Below are 25,698 nucleotides of genomic sequence, written 5' to 3' on the forward strand. Positions count from 1 at the left end.
CTGAAAGAGGGAGGTGAAGGACAAACAAAAGGAATGTTTTTAGGATAGATTAGTTTGTTTTGAAATATTGCTTGTGTCATGTAGATGGAGCTTAAATAATTTTTAAAATATTATCTTCTGCAAAAGTCATGGTAATGAGGAAGATATTAAAGCATTTTTAAAATATTAGGATGTAATAGTTAGGGTAGTGGTCTGTGGTAAAATGAAATACAGTTCTTACTTTAAAGAATGGTTTGGGGACTTCCATTATTTTTCTGGTTAACAGGTAGCCACCTTAACTAAAAGATTAATAGTGTTTGAGATTCCCATGCGAGTTTCAGCTCAACTACAATTTAATTTGAACTGGAAATGAATTGGATAAGGCACTGAACTTAAGTGCTCTGAATATTGTGAAGAAGAGCTTTGATCCTGGATTTCTGATTAATTGCGAGAAAGGATGCTTTCAAGAAACAGCCAAATAGGTCACCACTAGCCTATAAGCATGTCTGCTGAATTATGAGCAAGTATTCGTAGGAGAATGTTTGAATTGTTTGCCCTCTTACCCCTAATATATTTTACAGTAAAGAGTGTAAACCAGGACTGATCAGCCTACTTTATCTGATTAGATCTGGTTGCAGTTTCCAGCACTGCTGTAACATCTTTTAAAGTGCTGTACAAAATCTTACTTGAAACGTTTTATAAAATAATTGGAATGCTTCTGTCTTTTTAAGAAGCATTGAACTTTATAAGACCAATGAAGAAATGCATAAATTCTCTCCTCAAGAATTGCTTTTCTTTTGAAATGTCCCTACTATGTTTTTTATTTAATTTATTAATTTTAGAAACTCCTTGGTTTTGTTAGAACTAAACAATGAATATAAAATGTTGGGGGTTTGTACCATTTCCCCCAGAATTTAGAAATGACTGGGAAAAAAAAACTGGTGTTTTTTTTTTTCATCCACCTCTGTATTTAATGGTGCAAAATGCTGAACAAGTGTATTTTTTTGAATTATGACATCAGTCCTAATTTGTACACTGCTGCTTGTAAATACCTGTTTTTAGGAAGGCATGTTTTCAGTCTGTGGATTACTTTCCAGTGCCAAAAGAACTTGATGTGTAAATAGGTTTTTCTAGTACTCGTCTTCTATCCCCGGGTTCAGAATTTGCCCTTCTTCTGCTGAAATAATTCTGCTGAAGGCCTGTCACACAGTGGTGTTTGTGGTTTATTTGTGGGGGTTTTTTTAGCTTCAGGAATTCAGGTTGGGTTTTGTTTTTTTTTTTTAATAATTTGGAGGGCAGAAGATGGTCATGTTGAACTAGTTCTTCTGAAGGATTTTATCAGATGCCTTTCATACCCCTTTAACCTCACAAAGCAAAAAATCTAAACTGGTCTGAGTGTGTTTCAGTCTCCAGTTAAATCCAGGCTCTCCATCTCAGTGCTTAAAGAAGGCATCTGCTCTGTTACAACAGTCTCAGATGCAGTTAGATTCTTGGTAGCTGACATGCGTGTCACTCCCTACAATGCCTGGAAGAGAGAAGAATGAGTCACCTTCTACTGGGTTGAGGCTGCTGCAGTCCACTGTCAAAGTCCAAGTGATAACGTGGAGTGAGTTCTCCCATTGCTTTCTTCCTTTGGGTGCGGTTTTAGGTTTGGAGGGAGGGGAGTGGTGGTTGTCAGTGTGGTACCAGTTAAAATCTGCTTGGATTCTTTAGCAGATGAGCTCCTCAGGATGCATGGAGGCTTTGGAGGTAGGAGAGGTTGGTTTCGTTATTGTACCAAATGTGCAGGATGCAAGCTGGCACTCCTAGCATCAGTCTTCTGAACATGCAGTGCTCTGGAACAGATGCCTTTTTAAAAATATTTTTCCACAATGCCAGCCTTCTCTTTTTATGCATTTCATTTAGAAATAAATGAGACCCGGCCCTTACAGGAAAAAACCACTCAGCTATTTTGGGTCATTGAATCTGCTTTGTTCTAAGGTGTATAATACTATTGCAGCAAACCACTCAAACTACCAAATCATATATGCAGAATCTTTTCTCTTGAGAAACAGGCTTGGCCATGGGTCAAAACACTTAAAAAGAATGGAAGAGAAATGGAAGTCAGTATGTCCCCATGAAGCAACAGCTGACCTTTCCTGAAATATTATGATCACCTGGACTAGGGGAGTCTTCTGGTGATCATTAACTATATGGAATATCAATTTCGCATTTTTGCAGTGAGTTCCTAATCTAAAGAGACTAAGCAGTCCTGAGAAATCACTGGGTGCCAGTCCTGGTACCTTTCTTTATCTTGTACGTCCAATCTTCTGTTGTTCCCTTGGGATTTGTGAATTTGCCTTCTTGTGTTTGTACTTACCTTCAGAGTGATACATCTTCAACAAAAAGATTGAAGAATATTTTTCTGAACCTCTCTTGCAGTTGAGTGCTTAGAACAGTCTTCTGGGAAAAGCAGATGTGAAACTCCTATGACTAAAGGAGGTGTGTAGTGCACATCTGTCACCTCATTGATCAGGGTTATAATCGCTGTACTATGTTAAATGTGAGAAACAGCATTGACACCACTTGCTTTTATTCCCACGGCTTTCTGTGGAAGCGATATCTGTTGTGGATTTGTTGAATATGTTACTATTGTTGTGTTAGTAGCCTCAGTAAGCAATGTTTAGTGAATTAGGCCTCTTGAGGGACTTGGCTGCTTGTGTAAATCTGCAGAGACCATAGGTGTGTGACCCCATTTTGGTTCCAGTGTGTGGCTCAGCTGGGCTTGCACGGCTCTAGGCCCTCAGACAGATACCTTGTTTTGACAAAAACTTTGGGTGGGTGCAGCCTTTCAAGAAATTTAGTGGGGAGGGAGAAATTTTGTGGAGCAGTCTCCTGGTCATGGGTCTCTAAGTGCTTCTGGAGTCACAGTATATTTATCTATCTCAGTTTTGCTTTCAGACCCAGAAATATTTGTCATCAGAATGAGTAAATCTCTCTACCTCCTTTTTCATATCAGTCTCATTCTGTATGTTTTGAGCAATGAGTTTCTGAATGCCTTTCCATGACTTTCTTAGTATAGACTATGGAATAGGCCACAGCCTTGATGATCAAATCATCCACAGCATAGGCTTAACAAGTCTTGTACTTCAGATCCCTTCCTTCTCTGGAAGGAGCTCTATGCACAGCTTATATTATATTGCTGATTATAAAATTTTATTTGGAGTAGAATCTGCTTAGGTGTCTGTGCTTATACAAATAACTATTGAGTATCATCCCCTAGTCTGAGGGATGATAGACTCTTTCGTAGAAAGAAACTGGAGAAGAAGATGATATCAGTATAGCCTGTCAAGAGTTCACAGAGTTTTAATGTTAAGTATCAAACAGGAAGAAACTTGATTAGTTTGCCTTCATTCAGTAGCTCTTCTGTCTGTCCCTTATTTTGGTTGTCTGCAGCCTCACTTAACATCAGAAGCTGCAGATACTCAGCAGTCTCCTTTCATGCCATCTGTTTCTCCAGTACTTGGTATAGGTTAGCCATGTGAGAGGATCAGTAGCCTTGTGCTCCTTCATGTTCTAGAAAATTTAGGCGTGATGACACATTGTAGAATTTCACTCAAAATTCCTTAAAACTGGGGAGAAGCCAGGCTGCCTGCTGTGTGTGGCTATTGTTTTGATGGGAGTGGGGTTGAAGAGTCCTCAGCTGCCTTTAGAGATAACATAATGGATCAGCTGATAATTTTGCCTGGACTGCATGAATGGGTATCTATCTAATGGTCTCACCTTTAGTCTGGCACCATACACAATGTAGTTGTCCCCTCTGGGATTTTGTAAGCTCTGTTACTTAACAAAGTATCGCTGTCATGTTATTTTGTTGTTGCAAATTTCTGAGTCTGTTTTACTATCTAGCAGTTTGTAGACAAACTTCTTGTAACTCTTTTATTTCTCATGCTATCTCATAACCAGATCTCTTAGCAACCAAAATCAGAAACTTGCTACCTGTCAGATGGGTCTGTTAACAACGGTTGGCAAGGAATTCTGTTCCTATTATCACTCTGAGTTCCAGTTTTTGCATTGTGGGAATGGTCCTGCTGCCACCCAGCCTTTTGCCCCAGATTCTGCACTGACCATATAATTGGAAGACTCGCTCCTCATCTGTGTGAAGGTGGTCTTCAAGAAACACAATGAGCAAATGCAGTCCTTGGACTGGAGCTGCTGTTCCTTTCATCTTTATGATTTACACTGTTGGTTACACCTGTAGTTGCCAAGAGCTCAACTACTGGGCTGCAGTGGTGGTTTGTAGACAGGACATGTGAACATTTAATGGGAAGCAGGGCCCTTTCTCAAGTGAAGGAAGTGACAGGCTCTTGCAGATGATATGAACCCTCCATCACAAGACTGAACTGTAGCAGGTGTGCTCAAAGGGCCTACATCTCTAAAAATTGTATCACAAGAAGCCGAACATAAGCATGGTGGTAGCTTGATGGTGGAAAGGTGATTTATCCAGAGTGCTTCATCTTGGGTACTTTAGTAACTCTTTGAACAAATCCATGCAATTCAGGTTTTACCTACCAAAGTTTACAATGTAACTATGTAATGGAAAGGAAAAAAAAATATACAGAAAGCTACCATCGAAGTACTTGAACTTAAAATGTCCAAATTGCTCTGGAACATAAGGAAGAGGGAAGGCAGGTGCTATGAATTGCAGGGTTTACTAATGTGTCCCTAGGCTTGACAGGGGACACATTGGAGAAAAAGAAACAACCCTGTGTTTACAAAGTTTTCACCTCTGGAAAAATTTGCTGCATTGTAGACTCTACAGTGGAAAGAAGTATGATTTTTGAAAAAAGAAAATATTTTATTTCCATGGCTTCTCAAGACTTTGGTCATTCAGTGTAACTGCTGCAATTTTTTGCAGGATATTGCCTTTTCTATTTTTTTCTCACGACTTATATTTGGTAAAAAATAAACAAAAAAAGATAAAAGCATAATTTTTTAAATGAGTCTATTCAAGAAAGAAAACAAATAACCTAAAGGTGTGAAATCACACATTGGGGAATGTTGAATTCTCCTCCAGATGGTTTTTAGTCAGAAATAGTGACTGCCATCGTGGTAGCTTCATCTGTCAGTGAGGGACAGTGGTGAGTTCAGCCTTGGATGAAAGCTGAGATGGCACACCTTGAAAGTCCATCATTACTTTAAAATTAAGCAATTGTATTGCCATCCTAGCTGGGATAATTAGTCTGGTAATTGAAGTTTACATTCCTCTCCAAGAAATGATCAAAACGCTTGCTTTGAAAGACTTTGTCTGTCAGCAAGAAATGTGGTTAGATTAAAAGGACTGGGAACAGTCTAGGCTTCACACCTCTGCACACACCTTCAGATTAATTGGAATGGCCTTTCTGAATAGGACAACTTAATGTGGAAAAAATAATTAAAGAACTATTTTCAGGAAATTCTAGTTACCAATTAGTGATTCAATGAAGAAGGTGTAATGGACATGGGGGTGTGTGTGCAGTACCTTTAAACATAATCTCTTTCTTAAAAGTAAACCTTGTTTTTCAAATATTTCAATATTTTTCTAATATTTTCTTACTGTTACTTTAGAGGGTTAAGTATACAAATTACCATCCTTTCTGTACCTAAAATGTGGCAAATAGACATGTAAATATTGGGGTAATATTTTGTTTCTTAGAATAAAATGAAGTACATGGGTTTTTAAATTAAGTTTGCTCAGAAAGAGAGACAGTTAAAATGTATGTAAAACATGCACACAGATATATGTATATATGTACACAAGAAGTTTTCAGTCTTTTAGCCATGTGGGGTCAGGACTCAGGATAAAAGGAAAAAATAGTGAATGAATTCTATCAGCTTCTGCAGTCATCTTCTGTTTAAAAAAAATAAAATAGGCTTTGTCTACATGTAAAAATTCTTTCACCAAATTGCTTCTGAACAAATTTGTATAAACCAGTGTAAAGCCACATTGTTTGTCTCATACCTAATTTGAGCAATATGAAAATTGGGATCCATGCGGGAATTTGCAGCATTTTAAAGAAGTTTCTTTGGCTGACCTGGCTTTTTTGTGTTTCTCTCTGAAAAAAAAAAAAAAAAATGTCAGTAAGAAACATAGGCACCGATTTCATTCTATTTCCCTCTCTCACACACACTTGTGCACGGTTTGCTTTTTCTGTCAGCAAGCGAGGCCTGTCCTCCCCATCTCTGGGTGTCACCGGCCATCGGCCGGCACACGGCCACCGGCAGAACGCCAGCGCGGAGCCGCTCCGCTGCCCAAGGGATGCTGACAGCCAGAGCCCTGGGCTCTGACCCCGGCACTGCTGACACAGCTTTGGCACAGCCGAGGTGCCCACGTCCCCAGAGATGCAGCAGCGTGGTGGTGGTGGAGTCCCAGGGGCCAGCCCTGCTGGTAGGGTCAACAGGTACAAGATAAAACAGTCTGCAGGCTTGACTGGCTGCCACAGAGTGTCTTCCTGGACAATAAAATGACTGTCAGACAGGTTAGTAAAACTCTTCTGGGAAAGAGGAGCTTTTTATAACCTAGAGTAGACCCAAGGAAATTAACATTTATACAGTAGTTAAAATATAAATAGCTCGACATCTGAGATGATGACTATATCTGAGTTCCTCATTCTAGATGGCTTCATTTTGATAGTTAATCAAATATTAGACTTGAGATATTCATACACACATCTATGTATGTGAGAAAAAGTAAAATGTTTAGATTTTGCTGTTTTACCAGGTACCCTGTATTTAATGTCATCTTATAAACAATTTCTTACTAAGAAATGTCTGGATATTCAAATGGATTATATTCACAACACTGATTCAGAATGAAGTAGTCTGTTGTTTTTCTTTAATTGGTACCCATCCTATTGTAGAAAGAATGAAAAAATCTCCTAAGAAAATTATTTCTGAAGTTTGTGCTCAAGATAAAAGGGAGGTTATCAAGAAATTGTTCTCTATATTTATCTTTATTCCACTTAAAGGTAGTATGTTGAGAGGCAGTATTTTTTATTGAAGATGAACCAGAATTGATTTTAATAAGAACAAACAAGTAAACAATCAAAAAATCTTGACAATTCTGAAGCTCTCATTTTGGTCTGTTCATCTTTAGATATGGAAACAGTTTCACTTAACAAGATTATATACACTTTTTGGATACAAGTTCTGGAGATAAAAAGTTGAGATGTTGAAGATGGAGCTGACTTCTTAAACCTGTGGAGAATAAAACCTTTTTGGTGCTCTGTTTATGGTAATATGGTAATTAGATAAATTGTTCTGTGAGGTAAGGGCCACCAACTTTCTGAAGTCATGGCAGAATGGTTTTGCTTGCCAAGTTGAAAATAAAATGTTCTAGTAGAAACTTGGCAGGAGTGAAGAGGTTTTCCAAGCATCTGCTCCTGATACTAGTCAAGGCCTTGGATTTTTACTTTGTTGGTAGAGGGGTGTTTGACTATGGTCAAAAGGAACTGGAATAAGAATACTATTTCTGCAGTAAAAGAGAAAATGCATTTATACTGTTTTGTCCTGAATTGGTTCACTGTATCAGTGTGGTCACTTGCTTAGAGTTTCTGTAAAGTAGTGCATCTTCTGAAAAGTATCCAGAGTTCCGCCTTAATTGTACCATTGTGAGGAAGATCTGTCTCAACAGAGCCTTTTTGCAAAGTTTTTTTGTGTGCATTGTAGGATATTTTTATTAGCTTGAAGGACATTAAGCTGTATTCTTCTTTAGTTTCTAGGGCAACGAAAGTCTCTGCTTTGAACTAGACGCACAGATTTTTTTCAGGCTATGCAGTATAATAAAAACTCTGGTGTCTACCTGCCTTAGCTTCTACTTAGGGACTGATGAAAGAGCACAAGTTCAGGCCAGGTTGTTTGCCAATTAGCCCTGTTATTTTTGTTTTACTTTTTCTTAAGTTTTAGTGACCTGCAGCTAGGTTCATTGCAAACAGTCAAATTCTTTGAAAAGCAAATAAATAAAAGTCTCTGTGGAACTGCAGTTTGTATCAGTATGTAATGCTCAATTCTGCAGACTAGATTGTGGCATTCAAATTGTCAGAGGGCAGTTTTGTGACCAAGGCTTGCATTTCAGGGGCCAGATCTGGGTAATGCCGAAAGTCAGGAGCACAGACTTTTTGGAGTAAAAGGTTCTTACCTCGAAATGGAAGAGAAACTGTTTCTTTCCCTATGGTTCTGACTGGACAGGACAACATGATTGCTCCTGAACTCTAATCCTTTGGAAGTGGGTGATGCTACTAAGAAGGTTTTGAATTAAGTGTTAGGCCTATTCTTGAAGACTGTAAAAGTGTAATTTTAATGAGCTAGAGAAAATCCTATTAGAATAGTTTAAACAAGTTTTGCAGTGGAATTTTTATCAGTGATTATTAATTGGTTAAAATAATATAAGAATGTGTTGGCTTTGAAGAGTGAACTAATAATTTAGAGAACTATAGTCTTCTGGCCCTTTTAAAATGCATATGAATTTCACTACTTTTTCCTATTTTTATTTTATGTATCCACTAAAAAGTTTCAGTTTTTATAATTTAAATAAACAAGGATAAAGAGTTTGAAGTTGTCATTAACTTATGCTTGAGCTTTAGTTAATTCTGCAAAATCTGGTTAGTTCATTTTGCTTTCAAAATTCTAAGATATATGTCTATCTCAAGGCCTGTAAGTATGATTATCACTTCCTCTACATAAATGAATAGCTATAAATATTTGTATAACTTTGTCATTTGTTTCTCAGCCCACTTTCTTTGTAAACAAGTATTATGCATCTCAGTTGTCCGCTTGTCTTGTCTTCCTCTGTTACCTGCCAGTTAAGTTTTGAATTCTGCAGCACAGTTAACCTAAATTAAATATTAAGACAAATTCCCAAAGAGATCATGGAAGGCCTGTCCTTGGAAGTTTTCAAGACTGAGCTGTGCATGGCCCTGAGGAAGCTGGTTGAGATTTCCTGGCTGACCTTGCTCTGAGCAGGGGGTTGGACTGGAGAATTCCCAAGGTCCCTTCCTGCCCAGATCAACATCTGGAACAAATTAGAAATCTAAATAATGATTAAGTTCTGTCAGAATTCTTGGTGGGAAAGACACACTGTTGCTGCTGTAGTTATGGAGGAAACTGGCACATGCTTAATCCTATTTATGGACTGGGGAATGGTGAGGAGAAAAGTTGTAGGAAGAGCTTTAGATAGCAGCATTGATAGACTCTGTAAGAAACTAGACCTGCCATTGTACTCATAAATTACTTTACAGACTCTGCACTTTATAGAAAGTCTGGATGCTGTTTCAGCTTTTCCAGGAGGATTGTTAACAGTATTTTATTGTAAAGATTTTTTTTTTTTTTTAGCCTGGCATAGACTTTGATATATCTGAATTGGTACAAAGCTCTTTGGTGACTTTCTTTCTCCTCCCTCACCTTTGTTGATGCTTGCTTGTACAGGAAGTTTACAGTATATTTTAAAATATTACAGTAGATATTACAGCACATCAAGATATGCTTCTAAGAGAAATTTCTTCTGACAAAGTATGTATTGATAGATTAATGTATTTTAGGGTCACTGTTGTTTGAACACAGCAATGTAATAACTTTAGAACAATTGGAATCCATAGATTTGTATGATGTGTAAGAGGCTTGCATGGCTTTTAACAAATATCTGCATTTTTAATTGCCTTTGTAAAGGCACCTATTCAGTCCCACATCACCAGAATAGACAGGTTTTATGACCTGGTAGAGTTTTGTACAGAGGAGCAAGGAAGAGGAGAAATCCCTCAATGTCGGCATATGTTTAAAGGTATTGTGAGCCTTTGCAGTTTCTGCTCAAATTGGTGGTGTTGAAGTGAGATAACAACTTTGACTTTGACCCCAAAGCTGCTGTTCTTGCTTCAAGGCACACCTAATCCACCAGCTTTATTCTTTCTGCTGACAGCTTTGATGTTGGCATGGAATCTGCCCTAACATTCCTAATACTTGTAAAGAAATCACGAAAATTTGTGGTGTTACATAGCTTACTGCAGAGAATAGTTGGGGTGCAGGGTGCTTTTTCAGTTGAAGAGCTAGCAAAACTGCTACTGCATGCTTCGAGATGTTCAGATTGCCTCCATCACTAAGGATGGAAGACCTCAGAACTGTTTATGTGTCATAGGCAATAGAGGTTAAAGCTGACAGCTCTTTTCTTCAGATGGAGAGCAGAGGTACAGAGTTCAGGGGACTTGCTAGAAATTGCACAGGTGGTCTGTAAGAGGGTGTGAAACTGAACCCACATCTCTTAAATCACATGTCAGCATTCCTCTTGCTTGATGCTTAATGTTTTTGCTCTCAGACATTGAGAATAAGATTTAATTAAAAGTAGTTATGTCTGAAAAAAGTTGTCATTTAAAAGAAATGGGTTTTTTTTTGAGACTTTAGTATACAAATAAAAGATAGATGGTAGTCTCTTTAATTTTAGAATCTTCTATATGTTGCACATTTGGTAGGTACTGAAAGCTTTGACATATCCAGTCATGCTCATTGTATTGGAATAAACATTAGTATATTAGCATGGATATGTCTTAAAAATATTCAGGGTAAGAAAACTAATGTGGTTATTAAGAATAATTTTCAATTATGAATGCCAAGCTTAAATATTGAAATGTGAGGCCTAATTTTCAGGATGTTGGGCTATTCCTACAGCTAGTAGCAGTAATTTAAAAAAAAAAAAAAGTAGGTACTCAGCTTTAATGTCTGAAATTTTTTTTGAGCAAGAACTTTTTTGTATTTAAGCAACTATAACATGCCTCATAATCTGTTAATAGTTTTCTTGACAATTAGACGTCTTTCAGTATGAACCGAGTAGAGAGACAGGAGCTAGATGAAATTGGTGCAGCTGTGAGAATCTCAGATTTTTAGGACATTCTGATTTTCTTGTTGCTTTTAGAAACAAGGGAATTAGTCACAATGGAAACAGTCAGGTACAACATTTGCTTTGTATTTACTTGTGGTTATTGCTTCTTAAGCTAAACCAAGGAACAGAAAATTCCCATTTGAAAATTGCAGTGTTTCTGAGTTGCTAAATGTGCCAGGCATTTCAGGATTTCAATAAGATGATGTTGATGCTCAGTTGTGAAGATGAGGATTTTGACTGGCATAGGGAGGGAACTCGAGGATTAAAATCTTGTTTGGATATGCTCCCAGCAAACATGCTGCTAAGAAGGTAGATTTTATATATCCCTTAGAGTCTTTTCAGTCTTGATAATAGACTTCAGTGTTAGCTTTGAATTTTAATGATAGATACTAGGAAGAAGTGTCCTTTTTAAGGTGAAAAATAACCTCTTGTTTGTGAAGACTTTAGAGCGTCTGAAATGGCAGTAGATGAGAACTGAAGCTACTTGTGTGATTGGCTCCTTGTCATCCCCAGCACTCAGAAAGCTTTTTCCTTCACCTGTGCCGGAGCCTTACTTTGAGGGGAACAGACAGTGTCATGGGATGTAGTTTAGACATCCATGGAGTTCTGCAAGCTTACTGAGAAAATGTCTTCCTAACATCTTAATGATCAGGGATATTTTTTGGGGACTTACTTTAGTGACTAGCGAGCCCTCAAGACATGTTGATAGACCTTTGAATTTTCAGATGCTCTTGACATTTTAGCTTAAAAAGCTGGAGGGAGAGCCAAAAGTAGGCTCTATATGTAGTGACTTGCAGAAGCAGTCTGAAAACATGGAAGGAGTTTATTGTTATTCTAGGTCTATTCTTCTAGTTCTCTATGGAATCTTAGTTGCAGAAAATCCTCTGTCGATAAGAATTTTTCTCTGAAGTGAATGAAAAGACCTGTAAAGATCTTTGGTGTCCTTCATACAGAGATGATGTGCATCATTCTGTTGCAGCAAGGTAATGTAGGTTTACTGCATGGCCTTTGACTATGTGTTGGGTTGTACAATCCATGGTTCTAGTCCCTTGGAAGGTCTCAGCTGTAAGCTGCCTAGGAATAATGTGTGCAAGTGCTTTGGTTGAAAAGTGCTTATTGTGAGAGCTGGGAAGCAGATATTTATAGTGCTTCTGTATACTGTGGTTGGTTGTTGTCTCTCGGGCTTTTGCTTGGAACTATTTCCTCTAATTTCTTACAAGCACAGCACCAAAGTGAAGCCATCTCTTAACACCCACAGAACTGAATTGGCTTTAAGGTATTTTATTTGAGAGGATTATTTCCAGAAAGTTTCATGTACAAGAACAAAGTTTCTGAAGCCTCCTCAAAAGTGATATGATGTGGTGTTATTTATTATTCTAATATTATCCTCCCAAGTTGTTTTGCAATTATTATTTAATTTGCTGTCCTATGAGTAAGTACAATTATCATGACTTTTATATACCTCAATCTATCCATCTGAAGAGTTTTTTTCCCCAAAGGCTATGTAAGGAGTTCATGTCAAATCCTAGAATAAAATGTTAGATCCCAGTCCTGCAATTAGGCCATACACTGTTCTTTATAGCAAACTGATTCGTGACTCAGCCACCTAATTGCAGTGGGACTTCCAATAAACTCTTTAACATCTACTCATTTATAAAAATTATTTTAAGACTGTTTTTTTAGTTGGGAGTTATTGCTTAAGAAATTAAATCACTACACAATATAACTTATAATACTGAATATTAAATGCAATTAATTAGTAAACTGGAATGACTTGTTTGCAACAGAATCGTGGGAGTTTTACAGCTGTTCTGTGTGGTTTTGCCTGAGAAGCTGTAATAATTTCCATTAGAGGGAAAAGTGCTCAAACTTTGCAGAAATTTTGTTTAGATTTGAGTATCTCTCTGACACATTTATACATATATACAGGTATTGATACATCTTTATTGGTGTTCTATTTGCAGGAGTCTATGGAAACATAATTTTTCACAATGGCCCCCTAATAGCTGCAGTTTTTAAAACTACCAAAACACAAAGAATAGGGGTTTGGTCTCTTCTGTCTGAGTGTCTTAAGATAGTAATAACTTCAGAAGTGTGTGTTTGTTGGTTTTTGGTTTTTTTTTTTCCTGCTGCTTTGGTTCAAGAATTGGTAACTTCAAGAAAGGTTTAAGATGGTATTCTCCTTGAAAATTCTGTGTTTTTTATTGCTTCCTCTCATCCTGGTGTTTGAGAGGCTCAGAATCAGGCTGGGGAACACTCGGTGCCTTTTCTTGCCCTCTGTAGCTGATGTGGGTTTTAACTATCTAGGATTCTGTATTAAATATCCAAGTAATTATGTGAAAGGGATTAGAAAAATTCTTGACTGTTCCTCTAGATGAGAAAACTGCTTGTTCAAGTTATGAGAGATTTTACTGAAGGCAATCAAAGTTTGCAAGTTACATTACAAAAGGATATTTAGTTATATTTAGTGTGAATTTGTAAATAACCTAATAAATTTAACTGTCATTTCTGGTACTTTTTACCCGTAATTCTTTTGCTGTGTATTTTGGCAGGATTCATACCACAAATTTTTTAAGTCTAAAATGAAGAACAATTTTTTTTATTGACTTTTTGATATTATTTGCATCATTTTCAACACTAATCAATTTATCCCTTAAATTAATTTCCTTTTTGAAGTACTATCAAAACTGACAGAAATGCACTAAAAAAAAAAAAAAAAAAGAGAAAGATGCCCTGTGTGTAGAAGGTAATAAAGGATTTTTAGTACTGGAGACTCCTTTGATTATTAGTAATAGTTATCCTGTATAGATACCTTTTGTATTTCAGTGGTCTCAGTTTTTATCATATAAAGCTGTAATCATGCATCTTTCCAAAAACTCCAACAGGACTTAAACTTGTTATAAAAAGTAGTCTTTAAGTATTATCTCGGTTTGTTTTTATTACACAGAATGATTTGGTTGAAAATATTTGGGTCTGATATGAAGCTCAGGAAAAAAAATCTTAGAAAAGAGACACCACTTCCAGAATGTGAAATTAGAAAACAGGAACCTCTTGGTACTTTTTTCTCTACTGACCAGTACAACTCACACACTCATGCAGAGCGTAGGGGTACTGGGCAAATTCTACTGCTGTTTAAAGGAATCAGATCAGTTTATTAGCCTTGGGGTTTTTGTTTTTAAATTCTTGCTGTTTCAATCTTCATTTTTTATTATATTTTCACTGCACATCATCTTTGTTTTTATCTTTATCTGATGACAGTTCTAACCAGAAATCCATGAAGTACCTTGTAAAAGAAGTCAGGTACACCCATGTTTTTTTGGGTGTGATTGGAGGTGGAAAAGCTGTGAGGAAAAAGTCTCTGAAGATCGTTCTCATACCTTTCACCTTGACACCTTCTAAATGTTCTAAGCTATTATTCAAAGTGTACATGGTAATCTAAACAGAAATGTTGGATGTGTGTGCTGTGTGAGGTAAGATAAAATATAGAAATATTTATTGCTGTGTGACATGTAAGGTGTGTGGTCAGTGGTGGATAACTGGGCCACATAAAACATTTGATGTTTGTGTATTTATTGATTTCATGTGGCTGTGGTGTCCATCCTCAGGAAAACTGAGAGATTTACTGTGGGCTATTGGTCCCAGGTGTTCATTGAAGGTGGGTAACAGGGTGGGCTTAGCACTGAATTTATCTAGATCTGGGAAATACATTCTGATTGTCTTTTATGGGGCAATGACTGTACCTTGCCAGTAGTGGAAACCCTAGATATGATGGCATTTGACTCTGCGCCTGTGTCTTTCATAGGGCTATAAATGACTGCAGTCCTGCTACCTCTTCAAGAATCACCCCTGCTCAGTATCTGTCATATTGGACTTAAAGATAATGAGATCATTTAAACAGGGTGAAGTGCCTTGTTCTTAAATCATGTTCTGCAAACACATGTAATTGGTCTTGCAAAAATTTGTTCCTGAAGAGGTCTTAAAAAGTCAAACCTTCCCCTGCTACATTTGAGAGTGTTTCGTACAGGCTCTGCTATATTTGCCCCAGAATACATACTGTGCTGCTTTGATACTGACAAAAGTAGCAGCAGTTCTTATTTTCAGGTGGCCCTCATGCTTTTCATTCGGAATGATCAGTGCTGCTCAAAGCTTTTCAGCCATACTGAGAAAATTGGATTTTCCTGCTCCAGAAATGAACAGAACTGTGCCACTTTTCCATTGCTAAGGGAACAGGCAGGGGCAGGTGGGCTGCAGCAAAAGAAAAAACTTCTGCCCAGCTCCCACTGTGGGCTGAGCTGCTCTCTCACAGACCCTGCGATGGGAGCAGCAGCCTGGATTCAGGACTTCAGTATGGGTGGTGGGGTTTCAGCCTCATTTACTCTGCTAAAAGTATTTGTGAGCAAGTTAGATCCTACTGGAGGAAGGATTTGTGAATTTCTGTGTTTGATTTTTGTGGTTGTGTGGAAGGATTCTGTGTTGCTGCTTAGACATTGCAAGGTGGCTCTCTGTTTATTTGTTTTTTCCTTTGTGAAGAACCTATTTTTCTCTTGGGCCACTGAAATTCAACAAGGTGAAAAGCCTGTGAAGAAGAGATTCTCTTCTTCCCTTCAAGTTTCATTAGAGTCATATGATTCCCACACATCTGAGAAACTGCCCTTCCCTTGGTGGGGCTGGGCTGCTGCACACCACCTGAGCGCTGGGTGTCCAACATCTGGCTGGTCAAAGCTCTGAGTATCAAGTTGAGTCTCCAGATGCAGGCAGGAGTTGCCTCCAGTGAGATCAGCAGCTGTAGTAAGAAAAGTATTGAGCCAGGGATCTCCGTTGTACTCATCAGAAAAGAAATTGCCCAGGATACTAAGTGAGGCAGGAAAGCATGGCAGTGTTGAGAGGTAAAGGGTGCAGAGCTAGCTTGAACTTCAGAGCTTGTAGAGTTTGATTTAGGCAAGAGCTAGATTTTCCACCAAGTGTTACCAGAACTCAAAACTGGAAAGTGCAAAGGCTCTTAGGACTCTGAATGAAGATACACAGTTCATCATCCTGTTGGTACTTGGGGAATATGATACACAGAGGTCTGGTCTGACTCCCTCTACTCAGCTTGGGTCTGGCAGGACTGATACTGAGCTGGAGCACTTAAGTCCAGCTCATACCAGAGCCAGTATTCTGCTCAGTATCCATGGACTGTTTTCCATTATTTGCTGTATTTTGGGTAGTAGATACTGATTCTTCTGTGTAGAAAGATCAATTGTGTGTATTTGTATTAGACAGGCATGAGTATATATAAAAATCTGAAATACATGTCACACAGGCTATGTATATATATAAAAAGTGTATTTTCTCTGTAAAATTAACTACTCAAAATCTAGGTAGTACAGGGATGTATTCTGCAAGAGAACTTTATTTTTGCTAAGAAGACATAATGAGAGCTTTGCAGAAACAAAGCTTACACATTTCAGTATTGCAAAGTTATTGGTTATTGGGTGAATCTGAATTATAAGGTGAATAAGGCTATTGACTGTAGGATCTCATTTTAGGTGGTGAAGGTAGGTAGTGAATTGGGTAAATGCAACAAGAAAAGCACTACAGAAAATTGCTTCTATCAGTTCCACCTAATAGTTCCTAGATGGTCCTGTGCAAATAAATTAAATTAGGCTTTTCACATCTTTTCTGTCAGCTCATCAGTTCTTTCTGTTCTTCAGTACAAAACATCAGGGTTTCCACTGCTCCATTTCCCAGGTGCTGAGTACTCATAGCATACAGACACTCAGATATTTAGTTGCCCAGCTTTTATAGCTTTTAAGCACTTGAATGTTTCAGTGGAACTGACTGTAAGTCTGCAACAAGTGCGTATGTTTTTCCTTCTATGTTTCTCAAGAATTTGAGTGATGTCACAAAACTCAGAGAGGTGATCTTGTGTTTTAATTCTGGCTCATCTATTTCTTCACTGGGCATTTCTCAAGCACCTGCTCTGAATTTCTCAGTTTTACCAGAGGGCAAGCCAGTGGAGAGTGAGAGGAAGTTCAGGGCCTTCAGAAATCAAGACATTCAGTGAAGGGGGTACCTGATTCCATTTCCACTGAAGGATTTTTTTTAATGCTGTATAGCAAATACAATAGGACCCGTGCATCTGAACAATAAAGATAAGACAGCAATTCAGTGTTTCTTTTTATCTGTAGAATGCCATCCATCTTATGTAATTAAAGACTATGCTATCTCGTGTTTAAATGCAGGAGGACAGATTTCAAGATGCTTGTGTGTATTTTGGTACTTTATTAATGGCAGCTTAGCTCTTGCAAGAGTTCCAAAGATATCATTGTGCTAAACACTTATCCACGGAGTAAGAAATGGATTGTGTCTCTCCACATGGTAAATGAAGGCAGGATAAATGGTAAAAGTGAGGGGAATTCTCTGTAATTATTGATGACAGCCTGGACTATGGGTTAAAGGACCTTCCCTTAGTAAGCAAAGAGGCATAACAAAATTTAGAATTTCAGCCACATCTTGTGACATATTTGGACAAATTTTTTGTACTAGTCTGGTGATGTAAGAGTTGCTGATGTGATTTGAGACATTATTGGCCTTTTATCCTTTCAGACTTGGGGGAGCCTGCTGTCCCTGCAGCAGAAGCAACAGGAGCACACAGGGTACCTGTTCCAGTGCAGAGTGGGGATGGAGAGGGAAACACACTGTTCCCCTCAACCAGATGAGGCAGATGCACCAGCTCTGCTCTGCTGCCTTGCCTGGCAGGCAGAGGGGATGGGTGGGAGGGATGGAGAAGGTGACTTAAGGAGGTTGTCATCTTCACCTGCTGCAGGTGTCAGCTGCGTCTTTTGTCTGGCCACAGTTCAGTCTTACTTCAGCGATTCCACTCAATGCAATACTACTGAGAAAATCAGGTTTAAGTTAAGAAGGTACCATCTTGCTTCTCTTAGGTCTGGTTTGAGTGCTGAAAAGTGGTTTTTCTCTCAGTCCTAGTTGCTTTTGTGAGAAAACCTGTGAAGAGGATTTTGGAAATAGGCCCAGTGTTTTCTTCTCTCTTTTCTTTTCTGTGGCAAATATGTAAATTTGAAGCCTGATGGAACACTTAGTTTCATGTCTGAAGAAAGGTTTATGAATGCGAGGATGGGGAAAAAAAAAGGCAGGCATTTCAATTTTGTAAAAAAATTTGGCAAGGATCCTTTCACAAGGAGGTGCAAAGTAAAGAATTCCTTCATAGCAGCATGATCTGTTGTGCTGTCCAAGTTGATTATGAAGCAGAACTGTGATAGTATTGCCTGGAACTTAATTGTGATTTTTTTTTTTGTCTCTTTGACATGTTTAACTGGCATAATGATGTGAATGCTGCAAGGGAGAGATACACATTCTGTATTATCTAATGCGTATTTTTATGTAACAGTACTTATGTGTGTATGCAGTACTTGAAGTGGACTACATTTCCTAAAATTTGGAATTAATTTACTGGCCTTTTAGTTGTGTCTTATTTATTGCTATATTCAGAGAGTTCTGTGTATATTGACCAAAGGTAAATGTGCTCTTGAAAGGGAGAGTGTTGCATCGTTATCCCTAGCAGGAGATACAAAATACCTCTTCAGGGAGAAGGAGGGTGTAATGTTGAAGGGAGGGTTTGATGTCCATCGTGTTCTTACACATGGAGATTGCAAACAGAGAAAATAGTATTATGTTCCTCATTTTTGTAGTGTGAAAGTGTTCCTGGCATGTTTCCTGGAGGGAAAGAAAAATCGAGGAGGAAGATTTTTGTAGAACTCTGAAAGCTCTGAGGGGAACAAGATGTGCAACAAATTGCTAGGATGTGAAATACACTTTTTTCAAATGTAAAATTTTAAGATCATTCAAATGTCTCTTTCCTGTTGGGCCTGTACTGTTTGCAAATAGATTTTTTTTTCTTCTTTTTTTTTTTCTTGAAGAATGTTGCCATTTTAAAAAATTTAATTCTTGTTGTTTTTGTTTTTCAACTGTAGGTATGAAAAGGTGCCAGTAATTCTGGTTGGTAATAAAGTGGACCTGGAAAGTGAGAGAGAAGTATCATTGAGTGAAGGCAGAGCCTTAGCTGAAGAATGGGGCTGCCCCTTTATGGAGACCTCTGCTAAAAGTAAAACAATGGTGGATGAGCTCTTTGCGGAAATTGTTAGACAAATGAACTATGCAGCACAGCCAGACAAAGATGATCCATGCTGTTCTGCATGTAATATACAATAGCATTAAAAATGACCTAACCTGGACTTAATTTGCAGAAATTTTGTAAGGTGGTAAAACTGTCTACTTCACTTCCTGGTTTGTGGGTCACTTGAAATACATCTGTAGTGAAGTAGCAACATTAACTCAGAGCTGAGCATTGAAAGTCAATCACTGACTCTGAATATAATTGGGTTAAATGACCACATCTCACCCGTTTTTTCCCTTTGAGCACCTGCAATTTTATGGCACAGTCAGTTGATCTACAGGGTCGTTCCGGTCGAACGTACGTGTGCTGTCATGTCAGACAGCAACAACAGCAACTATTTCTGAAGAGGACAGAATCCTTTTGGAAACGGAGACGAAAGCAGTGGAGAGGATATCTCTGAAGACCTTTCATGACAAGCATAAGCATGAAAAGGAGAGCCAAGTCTTTTGGTGTCTGATTACCACGCTTCAGAATGGACACTAACTATCACATGTGGCTGAGTTTGTTCAGTCAGTTGTGTTGATTTCACCAGAACTTCTGACAGTGTTGGAGGAAAAGGCTACCAGAGACCCATATAGTTTGGATTCTTTTCAAAATCAATGCTATTATTTCTACACTTTATCCCACATCTTGAAATAGAAAACATTGTAACAGTGCGTGAAATGAGAGGCAAGATCTGGAAACAAGTGACGGGTGAAGAAACAGTCTGGCATTGGAATGTTTTAAATCTTTCATTTTGCTGCTCAAAAATGGAGGATCGCTTCAGGTTTTGGTCTACAAAAAGCCAAACAAACCCTCTGTTTACAAAGCAGGAAGCATCTTTATTTTCACTTTACTGAACCAGGAGGAAGCAACTGTGATGAAAAAAAAATTTGCTGAGCCTTACTAACAAGGAACACTTTAATAGATTAACTAGTACCATCTTGTAAGGAAAATTAAGCCATGTTTCATCCATATGTTCCCTTCTGCAGAAACCTCGTGGGACAGTATGAACATCCTGCATTTTTAAGTTTGTTAAAGACAACAGTTTTTCTTGCCTTTAAGGGCTACATTCTCTGGTGTGATCCCAAACTAACATTTGAAAATCCAGTTTGCTATTTGATAGCTTTAATGTTGAAAACTTAAATTGAATAACCATGTGAAATCATTTGGTTCAGAGGTGAAATAGTTACGGTTGTAATTCCTTAGGTGAGTGTGGAAATGGCTCTTTAATTGCCTGACACACTGTTCAAAGGTTGCCCCAATTATTGGAGTGTTAAATGGTGGGAGCAAATATTTTATTTGGAAAGGATGCTCGAGCTCTGACTTGCTAGTTTCATAGCAGTGAAGTATTTATCATTTGCATGACTAATGGCACAGAAATACCTATTTCAAAGTCTTACAATCAAAGTATAGAAAAGTTTTCAATCGCAATGTTTAGATTTTAAATGCTGGAGAGATTGTCTTGAGCTGGATCTTTTATAGGTAAAATTGGCCATAAAAATACAGTCACTGAGCCTGTGGTCTAAATAACACCATGCGTTTATTAGTTTTTAAATCTTGTGCAGTAACAGTGTAGTTCCTTGTGTTTAAATGAGTGAAAATAGGGGTGCTGGGCTGTGTGTGTGTGTGTTGAGTGTGTATGTGTGTGTGTATATGGCCCTTAGAAATGCTGTAATTGGAGTTAGGTTCGAGAGTTTTGCCTCCATCTGCAGAACTTCCTAAAAGCGCTCTCATCTGCCACAAAGGACACTGGAGTAGAAAACACTTTGCAGATTTCCATACATAAATATCCTTACCATTTGAATTATAGTTCACTGGATGATAACTAAAGAAAATCATGTTCACGGAAGAGAACTGGCCAACTCTGCCCTTAATCTTTCAAGACCTGTCCACAACCAGTGTGACAAAGGGCATTAGATGTCACAGAGCATTAAGCCTTACTAGAACGTAAATGTAGCCCATTTCCCATCTACTTTGCAGAGCTTTTGTTACTGTACTTTGTTCTCTTAGGGAGATAGGCACACCGTTTATTTCTGGCATCTGAATGCCCATTTTGGGTGCTCTGAATCGCCCTCCTAGAGGCACCTACCTCTTTCCATTGACTGTATAGCAAACTTAGGCTTTTGACTTTAGTCCTCCAAGTCACAGAACTCACATGCCTAAACTAGATGGTATGAATGTTCTCTTACAACCCCCTGCCTGCCCATTTTGTCAGCTGCCATGCTTAAGCAAGATGTGAGATGTTGGATTAATGATATTTCAGGGTTTCAAATATCTAGATTGGGAAACGGTTAATCAAGCAGCACAATCCATCCACAAAACAGCTTGTCAGTGTGAGATCCACTGCGTAAGCACTCGAAAAAGAAAAACCACAAAAAAACAAACCAAAGCCAAATTTCAAACTGAGTTGGAAGTGCATGTTATGCAAGGTTTTTTACAGAGATGTTAAAAATCTTACCTGACAGATTGTTCATCAACCAAGAAAATGGGATGAAGTAGAGTATGAACAGCCTAACGTGAGGTTCATGATATAAAGCAGATGGGCTTTAAATATAGGAAAAATTGCACAGTAAATTTGTAACAGAAATATTAAAGAAAATATCTCCCAGTTTTTTTTCTTCATTACACTCTTACATTTTCAAAAGCATAGGCCATACGTAAGCTGCCATGCAACTTGGCTGGGGGAGCAAAGTATAAGTGTTGTTTTTTATTGTATAGTTCTGAGGAAGTAGTTATGCACTATTTGTATTTCCACTAATGTGAAGATAGTGGAGCTTGAATCAATGACAGTTGCACTCAACAGATTTTTCAAGTTATAGGGGTAGCAGAAAGGGAGGTAGGTGAGCCACACAGCGGCTGCATGGCCACCCTGCAGGAATCACTGGTCTTGGGTCACTGTTTCATTTGTACCCTGATAGGATTACCAATTATAGTATTTGAAAGTTTCTTATAACATGCCTTAAAATATTATGATTTGTTCCAAAGACCCACTTTTCCTTTGGCTGTTCTTGGTAGAGCTTTGTACTTTTCTACAAAGACAGCATTTCTCCAGTTTTGTTGGTTTTGTTTTTTTAAAAAAAAGTTGCAACTTTTATTCTTTTAAGCTATGATAGTGAGAGCAACTGTTTCCTCTTTCCCTTAAAAATACACACAAAAATGATTCAAAGCAAACAAACCAGAATCAGATCAAGAGTATTAACTATACCTTGCATTGGATTTTGTTTGAGTTTTTTCTGTTGTGCCCATCCCCCTGCCCACCCCTTCAGAGCATCAAGAAAAGAAATTTGGTAACATTTTCTGTTCTGATTCTAGCCTCTCCCTAACCCCAGTGCTACAGTTGCCATTACTTTTCTGTGGGAAAACTACTGGTATTTGCTTTCCTGTATAGAATGTTACCTAAAGATGTCAGCCATTTGGTTGGGGGGTTTTGTGCATGTTTGTTTTTAATTTTTTTTTAATTTTTTTTTTTTTTTTTTTACCAGTGTGCCATCAAGGCACTGGTTAGGCTTTAATTGTGAAACTCCGCAACAAAAGCAAATGTTTGACAGCTGCAGGAGGCTTTTATCTGCATTGTTGTGCATCTGTTAATTCTTGATCAGGGTTTGAAGAAAGACTGAAGTGGGTTCTGGAGTCAGACTTAACGCTGTTGATTTGGAGTTTCCTAGGGGTGAATTAATGTATTTCACAGTTAATTGTTGAGCTCTAATACAACTGGCAACTTAAAATGGGGCAACAGTTTGTTTTGTAACAATGTCAGTTGTTTAAACCTTGATGTTTCAAATAAAACAAGAGTTGTACATAGAACTCAATGCAAACTCAGCAGTTGTATTTGGAGTTAAATTATTTTAACAAATAAATTTATTTAATGAAATCTTCCTTGCATTTTCTGTATTGTCTGTTTTGAGTTGATTAAAAACTTCATCCAGAACTGATGAGGGTGCCCAGTAATTTGAAACAACATTGTCAACTATATTCAGTTCAGGAAAGTATTCCTGCCAAAATGCTCTTCTGGTACAAATCAAGTAGCAATAAGTAAAAATCACATATAATTCATTTTGGATGGATGGATGCATGTTGTGATCTAAGTTATGAGCTTGATAAAGAACAATAGCAATGGAGGTGGGTTTTCTGTTCACTTTTCTTAGTGGGATACACACTGACAACAATCAGTAATACTCAGTATTTGATAAGATACAGCTCTTGCTACTTTTTACTTCCAATATGCAAGAGAATAGTGCTTACTGTAAATATATAATAAAATGTTCCATATATAAAAATAAAATGACCACATAAAAACTTGTTCAATATATGATATAGTTAATATGCAGAGCTACTTTTGTAGCACTGAGACTGCAAAGGGTTAAAAAAAGATTGTTTGTTATATCAGCTGTTCAATTGATGAGTGTTTTGAAGGCTTTCATCACCATACAAAAGGAGTCAGTGTTAAAAGAACTTCAAATACAATTAGTGTTGCAGAGATTTATAAATGAACAGTTGAGCTAATGCTAACAGGATTATTCTAGCTAATTGGCACTGATCAGCAGTTACATTTTAGTCATGCCAGTATCACTAAAATACCCTATTTTCAGTAGTGATGGGTGCTTGGTCGTCTCTTGTTTTCATGTCATGCATGCCTTAAGTAGCAAGAAGCCTGAGGCTGGCACATCTTAAATGCTTTTAGTTCTATGGATCATATAGAAGGCTGGCACATGCTGCTAACTGCATGGTTTTGATTTGCCCATTCATTCTGTAAATCAGTTCCAAGGGAACTTTTGCTGATGGCTTCTTCCAGTCCCATTAGTCAAGTAATATCCTTTGTTTTGCCCAAGAAGATACCTATAGAGAGACAACACAAATTCATTGGGCTGTTCTGAACAGTTAAAAAAATGCCAATGTGTGACATGCTCTTTTCAAGTAACTGAGCAGCTAGAAAACTTTAAACTTTTCACTCCTAGCAAATGCTTTCTCTGTCTCTCTGCACCCTTCTCCCCCCCCCCCCTTTTTTTTTTTTTCTTTCTAGCTACTGCAGGAAGTTTTTTACCCTGTAAAATATTTTGGTTGGATATAATATCTTGTTATCAATCTCCCACAGGTGTCAGTCTAACTGGGTCACCAATCTTTGGTCAATATTTTTGTTGCTTGACTAGGGAATCCCTGGACTTCTATCCCAAGTTACCTCCAGTAGTACTGTGTCCTTGCTGTTTACCTTGTGCTTCATTCTCCATCAAACGACATCTATTTTTCTGAGTGCAGGAAGAATTATTTTGGAATTGCTGGAACCTGTGCTTATTGCTCTATCTGGCCCATAGCAATGTAGTCATCTCTTCCTTTGGCAGGCACTATCTTGGTCATTCTCATTTAAGAAAGACATTTCCAGCTTTCAATGACTGTTTGAATGCACTAATGTCCTACTCAGTTGTCTTCAACATAAGTCCTGTTTTGCCATAAAACCTGTAGAAAGAACTTTTCTTCTTTTCTTGTGTGTGTGGTTTGTTTTTTTTTTTGGGGGGGGGGGGTTGTGTTTTTTTGTGTTTTTTTGTTTTTTGGGTTTTTTTCTAATTGCAGTCAGACTGCAATTAGAATGCAGGTTTCTTTTCTTCATAGGGAGGTCAGTTAATATATCTGGATTTTGACTCCAGTTGTTTAGGGTTTCAAGTTGTCTGATGGCCAACACGTTTTTCTTCTCATATTGGAAGTAAAAAGTACTGAGTTAAGAGTCATAGGCTCATAGAATGATTCAGATAGAAAGGGATGTTTAAAGTTCATCTAGCTCCAATCCCTGTGCCGTGGGCAGGGATGCCTTCCACTAGGCCAGATTGCTCAAAGCCTGGCCTTGAACACTTCCAGAGATAGGGCATCCTGTGCAGCCTGTTCCAGGGCCTCACCATTCTCACAGTGAAAAAATTCCTTCCTTAGGATCTAAACCTGCCCTCTTTCCGTGTGAAGCCATTCCCCCTTGTCCTGTCACTATAGGCTCTTGTCAAAGGTCCCTCTCCAGCTCTCTTGCAAGCCCCTTTTAGGTACTGGAAGACTGCCAGAAGGCTCCCTGGAGCCTTCTCTTCTCCAGGCTGTGGGTTGCATTTACAGGCTGGATTGCAAGTGGGTGGGAGAAAACGCCGTGTTGATGGGAGCCAGGCACCGCGCGATACTGGAGCTGCTAACGGCACATCTTCATTCCACTCTGCTGGAACTGTTTTTCTGTGTACTTTCAAGCACATGCTTTGTGGTCTGACTGGAATATGAAATAGTCTGTGGGGCGCTGAGAATTTATTTCAAGTTCTTCATGGTGCAGTGACCACATACACATAGACAACCAGACAGCAACGGAGGGGTCTCACTGAAGAATGGAACAGTGAGCTGGCAGAAGTGGAGGAGAATGGGGGTAGATCTAGGTTAAAGAGGTAAGTTTATAAACCTGGAAGACTGCTGAAGAAAAATACATAGGTAGACTGAGTGTTATGTTGAATGGTAGAAATACAAGTATTAAGATTAAGGATATTCTTGCACAAAAGTGCTTATTAAGTGGATCAGAGTACTGGATCTGAAATGTAGTCTTCTGCAAGACATTTCATTGAAAAAAGTATAAAGCCGCTTCTTGAGATGTTGTATGGAAAGATTCTGAATTTTTCTTGCTTTACAATCCTTGAACAATTTAATAACCAAAAGACATTAACTTCAA

General features: G+C 38.2%; 1 protein-coding gene across 5 annotated transcripts in view; it reads left to right on the forward strand.

The window, feature by feature from the left end:
• RAP2A (RAP2A, member of RAS oncogene family) overlaps positions 1-22,895 on the forward strand; it is a 31,773-nt gene extending 8,878 nt beyond the window's left edge. The window contains exon 4 of one of the 5 annotated variants that reach the window (XM_038134496.1): positions 18,835-18,893. Coding sequence is in view for 1 of the 5 variants with exons in the window: in XM_038134477.1 (XP_037990405.1) it covers positions 18,835-19,072 (238 nt within the window). In the remaining 4 variants the exon portion in view is untranslated. The other 4 variants (XM_038134487.1, XM_038134517.1, XM_038134506.1 and 1 more) reach the window with 4 other exon arrangements.
• Positions 22,896-25,698: the final 2,803 nt, after the last annotated feature.

Source organism: Motacilla alba, chromosome 1, assembly GCF_015832195.1.
Source record: "Motacilla alba alba isolate MOTALB_02 chromosome 1, Motacilla_alba_V1.0_pri, whole genome shotgun sequence".
NCBI classification, from domain to species: domain Eukaryota; kingdom Metazoa; phylum Chordata; class Aves; order Passeriformes; family Motacillidae; genus Motacilla; species Motacilla alba.